The sequence below is a fragment of the Syngnathus acus genome, chromosome 21, assembly GCF_901709675.1.
Source record: "Syngnathus acus chromosome 21, fSynAcu1.2, whole genome shotgun sequence".
NCBI classification, from domain to species: domain Eukaryota; kingdom Metazoa; phylum Chordata; class Actinopteri; order Syngnathiformes; family Syngnathidae; genus Syngnathus; species Syngnathus acus.
In genome coordinates, this window is record NC_051105.1 from 11,556,208 (window position 1) to 11,564,935 (window position 8,728).

Genomic DNA, 8,728 nt, shown 5'->3' on the forward strand with positions numbered 1-8,728 from the left:
TTGTGACAGATTATGTTGAGTCAAATGAATATATAAAATGAATGAATATAAAAGTAAAAATGAAATTATAAATAAATTCTATTTATTAATAATTTAATATCATTAATAAATACAAACGATTAATTAAAAACTAATTTCTCATTAATTGAATAAAAAAAGAGATTCAAGAAATTGTTAAATGTGGCAGTGATTAAAGAATGAATAATAAATATGACCCACTAAATATCTACAAATAAATATATACTCATTTTGGCATTAAATAATCACACAAGTAGCGTTCAAGTGTGAAAATGGCCCTAAACAAATATGTGACGTCATCAATTGCCTTGGTCCTTCATTGGTGGAGAATTCCACACTGTGATGTCATCACCAAGCGACCGTAGACGATTATTTACACCAGTGCATCAAGTAAACCGCAAACCCGTCTGGTACCGAATTGTTTGCACATTGTCCGTTCGTGTTCTTCCCACCCGCCCTGGTGATGGCGCCGCAGAAAATCATCCCGTGGTCGGTGAGCGAGGTCACGCAATTCCTGATGCTGGTGGCCGACGAGAAGATCCAAGTGGAGCTGGACGGCACTCGCAACGAGAAGGTGTATCGCGAGCTGGCCCAGCGAATGGCCTCCTTTGGCTACAATCGGACTTTCCGCCAGTGCCGCGAGAAACTCAAGAAGCTCAAGAGCGACTACCGGGCCATTAAAGACAACAACTGCCGCGGAGGCTCCAACCGCAAGAGCTGGAAGTGGTTCGGACATATGGACGCCATTTACGGACACCGGGTTCGGGACAGCTGCAACAACCTGAGGGACGACTCCAATTTCCTGGAAGTTATCACTGAGGACGGTATGCTCGACACTATAATTGTTACTTTTCATAATACAAATAATTTCTGCACTTGGGTCTGAGCTTGACTATTAATGTCTGAACACTTCTTAGTATAATGTTAAATATTTCATTTAATATGTATAAAATAAATCTGTCACAATTATATTAAAAAATAATGAATTTATAATGGGTCAAAATTATATTCAACTAATGTAGTAATTGACAATTCTCAATTATTTTCTATTACAATTCACAATTTTCCCTATTTTTAATAACTTCCTATGAATAAAACAACGTTTTCTTTTACAAAAATAAAATTCCTTCAAGACTTGAGCCCCATAGTGCAAAGGTCAAAACTGGAGGATAGCACTTTGAGCTCCAAAGGCGGCCCTGCTGTCCTTTCCGAATCCATGGCCACCCTGCCTCAACACTCCGAGGTGGACTCCGATGCAGAAGAAGACGACGATGTCAGTGTGCCTGAAATGTCACCGCCAAAGCGCAGTAAGTGCTGCTGCTGCTACTACATTGTGAGTCAAACAGAAACAGCAGTAAAAGGAACCTAAGAGGAAACGATCCAAAATTGCACACTGTGCTGATGTCCTTTCTACTTTTCTCCGTTTCCTGTCCCCCCCCCAAGATGGCCGTCGGAGGGCGCCGCGCGACTCTGACCTGGCGGCTGTTCTGCGTGATATTCACTCGGCTGATGTGGTTCACCACCGCGTAGAAGAGGCGCAGCAGGAGCGCGCCGTCCGCCTTCAGGAACTTCAGCTACAGCAACGGGCTGAACATTTCCAGCTAGCCCTGGAGGAAATGAGATTGTCCAGGGAGACAGAAGAAGCTCTCAGGAGACAGGAGCTGGATGCAACCAACACCTTTAACCAGGCCTTCTTGGCCATGCTCGGGAAGCTGGTGGAGAGCTCCAACTCGCAATGACCATAAATAGCCCAATGGTATGGCGGCATGGACAATATAGTTGGAACACCCACAGGAGGTTGAGGAAATACTGGGAAGCTTTTGTGAAGTTGGTAACCAGTGAGGATGACAAAAGTGTAGAAGGTACCAATGAGCTTGCTAAAGTTGTGGAACCTTGAAGCGATGTTGACAAAATGGTGGAAACGTTCCATTGATGTTGACGAAATGGTGGACATTCCACAAGAGGCTGACTTAATAGCGTAACCTTTGCAGTGACAAAATAGTGACGTTCTCAGAATGTTCTATCGACCAAAATGGCAGAATGTTCAATGGACAAAATGGCGGAATGATCTCGTGACAAACTGGTGGAAATGTTTCACTTAAGAGAAATGCAAAATATAAAATATTTCAGTGAGAAAATTGCTGATGTTATCTGAATGTACATTATACATGATAGTTTCCGTCCAAGTCTATCAGGCCAAAGTATGTAAAAAAGTTTTTATTGTTAAAGAAATAAAAAAACATTTGTATTTAACTGTATAACTGTAAACATAACAATGTTCATTAAATATCAATTTACACATTCATGTTAATAAAATAGAACCAAGCCTTCCACAGTGGAAATGTACAGAACAGCCTCAAAATACACGCAATCTAAAAATAGTAGAGCATACTTCGAGGCCCAGGGGGCGGCGTAGTCCACCTCAAATGTAGAATTCCTCAACTTCTTCTCCTGCACGTCCTCCTACAAGCGCTTCATGGTTTTCGCCATTGGGCGGCACTGTGGAGCTTTCCCCGTCTTTTGTCCTCTTTGGCAGGGCCGTTTTGTCTTCTGGATCAAGAGGCTGGTAGTGGGAGGCCGGCGGGAAGGCTTGGTGGACGTAAGCCGACATCACGCTGAGGTCCACGCCGCCCGCTCGGACCGTGGTCCCCGTGTCCACGTCTGTCTCCTCGGCCCCCACCAGGGCATCCACATTGAGGCGAAAGGGAGGAGCAAGAGAGGCGCTCCGCTGGAGAGAGCGGCTGCGACGATTCTGGCGAGGCGGGCTGGCCGGGGGTCCCGGCGAGGAGCTGAGGTTCGGCAGCGAGAAGAGCGATCCAGAGAGTCCGCCCCGTCCCTCTGAGGGATGGCACCACTCAGGATAGAAGTCCTCCTGGCTGCCCAGTGGGAGGGAGCGCAGAGACGCCTGATGATGCAAGTCCCTGTGGCGGGGCACCGCCCGATGAGGATGGCGACGGCTCCAGTGAGCACCTTGCACCTGAACGAGAGAAACGAGTTTTGTCCAGAAGCTGTATAAAAGTGGCTTAGGAGCATCTGTCACTTGAGCGTACTTGTCAGCACACATTAGCACATTGTGAGCCTTCAATAGCGCTAATGGACTGATCCTTAATCTGATTCCACTTTCCAAACTAATCTCCCACCACCTGGACCCCAAGTCTGAAACTGATAGTGACAAAAACTGTGGATGTAAAGTCCAAAGACGAAGTTCTGACCTGCAGTAGTATTTTATTGCCATCGTAGTCTTGCGTCTGCCACCTCAAGTCACTGATGGGCCGGCACGCATTGGGCAGGAGTGGCACCAGGGCGCCCACGTCTCGCACCCTCACCTCCACCACCGTCGCGTCCAGAGGGGCCGGGCGCCTCCCCCTGGGCAACCTCCTGAAAGCCATCTGGACCTCCAGATGGGGGTTGGCGTAGACCACCAAGAAGCAGAAGTCGGGTTTCTTGTGGGCCAGCCGGCGTCCCAGCAGAAGCTTGTACAACCGCACCGTGTGGGCGTAGTTGTCATGGCAACAGTACAAGGTCATACGTAGCGTCCCTTTACCGTAGTGGACCCTCCTCAGAGCCCACGGCGGAGTGCCGGACCCTAGCGTGAAAAAATCCTGCGTGGACGCCGCTCCCGAGCGCCGCCCGCCACTCACCTCTTCGCTATGATGATAGCGCCAAGGCGGAAGCAGCAGCTCCTGGCCACCACCGTTGCCCTCCAGGAGGAACAAAATGACTGCCAAGGCCGGTTGAGGAGAATTGTGCCGGTGCTTGGATCGAGGACGCTCGGAGGAGGCGGCGCGCTCCGACACCCTGAAGAGCTGCAGCTCAGGGTGCAACCATGCCAGAACGCTGTCCGTTGCCCGCTGAAGGACGTTGCCCTCGCCCGGGTCCGCTATCAGGTGGACGCTCACCAGGAAGGGATCCCGCTGGAGGTCGCCCATCCAAACGTCGCCTCAACAACAACAACAACAAAATCTCCATTTCCAACCAGATTCCAAATATTTTACTTGTGCGTTTTTGTTTGTACTTACTGCTCGTAGATGACAAGGGACTGTAATCAGACCTGCAGAGGATCAAGTGGTATGAGAGCATTCATATTAATATTATTGTCCGATAGAAGAAAATCTAAATTGAACTTGAGGCGGGAAAAAAAAACACCACGAGGAAATGAAAGAGGGAGAAGCGGGTCACACCCTAGAAAGGTCACCAGTCAACGTCAGGGCAAACAATAGACAGGTCGCCCTCTCGCCAGCCAACGTGATGCCTTTCTCGGGGCGTTTTCACTCCAAATGATTTATTGCCTTCTTTCCGTAGACACCGCTAACCATAAAATGAAGCAGGGGAAGGATGCAATGAGGAAAAACGACAATAAAAAGACATCAAACTGACAATTTGGAGTAGACCGAAGCAATTTAGTGAGCCGCTCGTCGACAGCCAAAGGCAATAATGGCAGCCAGCAGCAACAAAAACAACAACACACTTGAGGCTTGACTCTGGTGTGACCTGCCAGCTTTGGATCGACACCAACCTTCTTCCTCAACTTTCTTGGAAGACACTCTGGTCTTTAAAATCCAAAACCCTCAGTTCCTGTGTGGTCCCGTCTGTGGAATAGCCCGGGCTGTCATTAAACTTTCAAGCGCCGCCGTCCAAAAACGTCCCCATAATGCAAATAAAAGATGAGAAAAGCAGGAATCACGTTCTGGATTGATTTGCTTCCCGCTTTCGCTCCAATTTTGGCTGCTGGGACGACAATCAAAACGTACGAGGAAAGACTTTATTCTGGCGGGAAATTCCCGGCTGGTTTTGTATTCCCATTCAGTGTCGAAAAAATGTCTACATTGATGGAAAACACGCATTTGATGATAAATGAACAATTAGTGTAAAATCCACAAAATAAGATATTATTTGTGCTTTGCCCATTCTGAGTCAAACCTCAAGTGATGTCATTTAATCCAAGCGACCTGCCATTAATCCCTTTTGGGGGATGCTTAATTGCGATAGACACCATGCTGGCGGGTACAGATTAGGGACATGTCTCACGGTGACGTCACTACAAAGACAGGCACACACACACGGGTGGCTAATAGAAAAGTGAGCATGTTAATCCTCACCGTCATCTGGATTAGTCAACACAGATCTATAATCTATCACAATAATAGGGACGCCTGTGGAATCTGATGAGATCCAATATGGCAATATTTCTTATATTTGGGGGAGGATTGTAAAATTGTCAAATCTTCTCAAAAATCTGTTTTTGTAATTAAATAAGTCAATTATATTTGTAACGATTTTAATAAACAAGTCTGAAAAAACAAACATTCTGCATGCAACCATCTGGTGGACAGGTTTAATTTTTAATTGAAGGACTAGAAACGACTTTATTAAAATAAATGTATTTTATCTTGTATTGGATCCAATAAGATACTTCATTCTTGCTTGTTTGGGTCACAACTGTAACATACCACTCGTGAGGTCCATTTATTAATGTCTGAAAAACATGCATGTCAATTATTATATTAAAAATCATAGTCAAAATTATGTGATTTGAGTTCCATGTAAGCCATGCATATTATTATGCATAGCGGAGCATCTGGTAGTGATTTCTTCTTTTTTTGCTACTCACCCTGCAGTTTCTGCTCCCGAATCCACGCACTCATCTTCTACAGAGTTCTTTTCCATCTCAATAAGAGGAAATTTATTTAATGTAGACTGTAGCGATGAGCATGCTTTGTTTGTAAAAGTTCCCAAAAATACAAACAAGGCGGGAGTGTTGACGGACTTGCGTCTGGAGTCAGTCTGCGAGCAACGTCACAAGCAGCAGGCGACTGGAGTCAGACGGCGGTGCCTTCAAGGTACTGTAGGAAATCTAATTACTTTTCGTTTTCTTTTTGTCTACATGATTTACGCCTAGAGGTTACGTAAATATTTAAGGTATAGTAGTTTCACGACACAAAATATGTACTTAGCGGTAAAAGTATGACGACTTCAAATCCATCTTCAAATTTAAAAAGTACGAGCTGTCACTGAAGAAACATCGCTATTGTATTTTTAGAAGATAGATAAATGGATGGCGAGTTGGGTTCATAGATAGATAGATAGATAGATAGATAGATAGATAGATAGATAGATAGATAGATAGATAGATAGATAGATAGATAGATAGATAGATAGATAGATGCATGGATAGATTAATTAAAATTAAATTAAAAAAAACAAACTCACGTTTGTGTGACATCATATCTACGCGCCTCTTTAAGATGACGCTCCGGAAGCGCATGGCCAGCAGTGACGTTTCGCGGTAACCGTCGTGTCTTTTAAACAGCGCCATTCAAGCAATCAGACAAAGCGCCCGTCTCGTGTTTGTAGTTTAACAGTAGACTTTCGCCATGTCGGTCAGCGACATGTTCTCCTACATTCAGGGCTTCCTGAGCGCCGACCAGGACGTCCGAGAGGTAGGAAAAATAACAGCGTCGTGTTTAAGTCGCTAGCTAACAGCTAAGTTATGAGCGCTAAATAGCCGCTGTTAAGTGTCACGTGTGTTTAGCTGCTTTCAACATTTGTTATCTTTTTGGTTTTGTAGGACATCCGAAAAGTGGTGCAGGTGTTGGAGCAGACCGCAAGAGAAATTCTCACTGTTCTTCAAAGTGTACATCAGCCGTCGGGATTCAAAGACAGTGAGTTTCATACTTCCCCATCTATATACCTCTATTCTCAAAAGTATATGTGATTTGCGAAACGGCGGTGGCTAACTGTCCCCCTTCTAAAATCCAAATTTCATTTTGTCTCTCAACAGTCCCTGATAAATGTACAAAGGCCAGAGAATTGTTTGGCACAGTTCAGATGCACATTGCTGACTTGAAGACCAAGTTCCCTGCGGACCAGTATTATAGGTACATAGTGTCGGAACTCCTAATAGATAGATGTTGGGATTTGAATCCAATATTGTGCCATTTAATTGCTATTTACTGGAAAAAAAAAGTGTAAACTTTCCAATTCAAATATGTTCTGCTATTAGTTCTCAACAAGACCATATTATTGTGCCACAAAAACATGGCATTTTGCCTTCAAAATGTATATGTAATCCAAATGTGATTTATTATTCTGATCCCAATTTTTTAAAATTCGCAACAGGTTTCACGAGCACTGGCGCTTTGTCTTGCAACGTTTGACCTTCCTGGCGGCTTTCGCGGTCTACCTGGAAAGCGAGGCCCTTGTGACCCGTGAGGAGGTGGCACAAATTCTGGACAGTAGGTACACGTTTGCGTGTCTGTCTACGTGTGTTGTTGCCATCGTTGTCATGGCACACATCCTCATTGTGTGCATGTGTTTCAGTTGAGGTGGTGCGAGACAAAGGCTTTCATCTGGACGTGGAGGACTACTTGGCGGGTGTGCTGATCATGGCCAGTGAACTGGTGAGTCAATTAAAACATCTTCATTTGCATAATCGTGGTATTTTGCATATTGATGCATATTTGCATATATTCGTGTTGATCTTGAGTGCCGACTCAAAGTTTGACTTGTTTACGCGCCCGCGGCTGCACGTTCAAGTTCCGTTTTGAGGGAAATTATTTGAAACACACTAGCAGCCAAATACACTCGGATAAAATTTGAACGTGAATACAAAATGTTAACATGCGTGCAAAATGAACAAGATGAGTCTTAAAGAACTCAAATAAGCAGTCGAAACAAAAAAGCGGTCCTCCTGGGGGCGCCTTTAATTTTGCGTCCTCCTGCTTCTTGACCAGTCACGCTTGGCGGTCAACAGCGTAACCGCAGGCGACTACAACCGCCCTTTGCGCATCTCCAATTTCATCAACGAGCTGGACTCGGGTTTCCGTCTGCTCAACCTGAAGAACGACCCCCTGCGCAAACGCTACGACGGCCTCAAGTATGACGTCAAGAAGATCGAGGAGGTGGTCTATGACCTCTCCATTCGCGGACTCGCCAAGGAGGCCAAGAGTGAGCAATAGGAAACTTGTCATGGGCAATGCTGGAAGTCAAATTTGCCGGGTTCTGACTGAGGGGCCGTCTTGGATGGACGTTAGCCCCGTTCACATTGCCGATCAGTCGTAACAAAAAAAATCCTCGCTGTGTATTGACACTGTTACGACCAACCAGTATTGGGGACACACTAGAAAGAAAAATAGAGTGGGAATAAAGTCTTAATATTACGAGAGATCAACAGTTTCACAGTCTGCCAAAAAAAGTACTCTTAATGTTCTTGACTAATAACCTTATTACTTTAAAAGAAAGATAACACTTTTCACCTTGCATTGGTAATTTTGCTCCCTTAAAATGTTTTGCAGTATTGTGCTTTTTTTTCCCCCCCTTGGGGAAAACAGTACAACATTTGTCATGTTAAATTACAGTATACAAATTTTAGTGTTGCATAAATAAGCCTAAATTCTGTGGGGGGGTATTTTGTTAAATAATCCCTTATCACATAAAAAAGCGCTTTCAAACACCTTTTTCTTAAATACATCTTTTATTGTAATATTGTGCATGCATTTCATTTTTAGATTTTAGATTTCTTTTTGCATGCAAATCCTCAAAGTAGCCTTTTCTAAAAAAAAAAAAGTATGACTTTTCTCTTGAAGGTATAAACTTCAATTATTTTGTAGCATGCTGTTTTTCCTCAGTAAAAATAATAAAAATAGACCAATTTTGTAATATTAGGTCATTTGTCTTATTGAAAAAAACCGGCCATTATTCTCATAGATGC

General features: G+C 44.3%; 3 protein-coding genes across 12 annotated transcripts; 2 read left to right on the plus strand and 1 right to left on the minus strand.

Moving 5' to 3' along the window:
* The first annotated feature begins 293 nt into the window (after positions 1-293).
* Positions 294-2,349, plus strand: LOC119115325 (zinc finger and SCAN domain-containing protein 20-like). 2 transcript variants are annotated; one of them, XR_005096130.1, is made up of 4 exons: positions 294-842; positions 1,152-1,325; positions 1,462-1,948; positions 2,013-2,348. XR_005096130.1 is itself a non-coding variant. In XM_037239749.1 (3 exons), exons 1-3 carry the CDS (start codon positions 482-484, stop codon positions 1,755-1,757), a joined length of 831 nt encoding a protein of 276 aa, XP_037095644.1. In that variant the 5' UTR covers positions 294-481; the 3' UTR covers positions 1,758-2,349. The 2 variants fall into 2 exon arrangements, 1 of the variants encoding a protein (XP_037095644.1); XM_037239749.1 differs by having other exon boundaries at positions 1,462-2,349.
* A 31-nt stretch (positions 2,350-2,380) lies between these two features.
* Positions 2,381-5,970, minus strand: LOC119115324 (protein FAM124A). Of its 9 annotated transcripts, XM_037239747.1 has the most exons (5): positions 5,630-5,970; positions 4,535-4,607; positions 4,038-4,326; positions 3,231-3,958; positions 2,381-2,995 (listed from the first exon to the last, which is right to left on the minus strand). In XM_037239747.1, the coding sequence occupies exons 3-5, from the start codon at positions 4,096-4,098 to the stop codon at positions 2,441-2,443; spliced, it is 1,344 nt and encodes a 447-aa protein (XP_037095642.1). In that variant the 5' UTR covers positions 4,099-4,326; positions 4,535-4,607; positions 5,630-5,970; the 3' UTR covers positions 2,381-2,440. The 9 variants fall into 9 exon arrangements, 6 of the variants coding, with proteins under 6 accessions (XP_037095642.1, XP_037095638.1, XP_037095640.1 ...); XM_037239743.1 differs by lacking the exon at positions 4,535-4,607 and having other exon boundaries at positions 4,038-4,069; XM_037239745.1 differs by having other exon boundaries at positions 4,038-4,743.
* Positions 5,971-6,243: 273 nt separating this feature from the next.
* Positions 6,244-8,705, plus strand: tsn (translin). The gene is made up of 6 exons (XM_037239123.1): positions 6,244-6,458; positions 6,587-6,680; positions 6,800-6,896; positions 7,138-7,253; positions 7,339-7,418; positions 7,752-8,705. The coding sequence occupies exons 1-6, from the start codon at positions 6,393-6,395 to the stop codon at positions 7,974-7,976; spliced, it is 678 nt and encodes a 225-aa protein (XP_037095018.1). The 5' UTR covers positions 6,244-6,392; the 3' UTR covers positions 7,977-8,705.
* Positions 8,706-8,728: the final 23 nt, after the last annotated feature.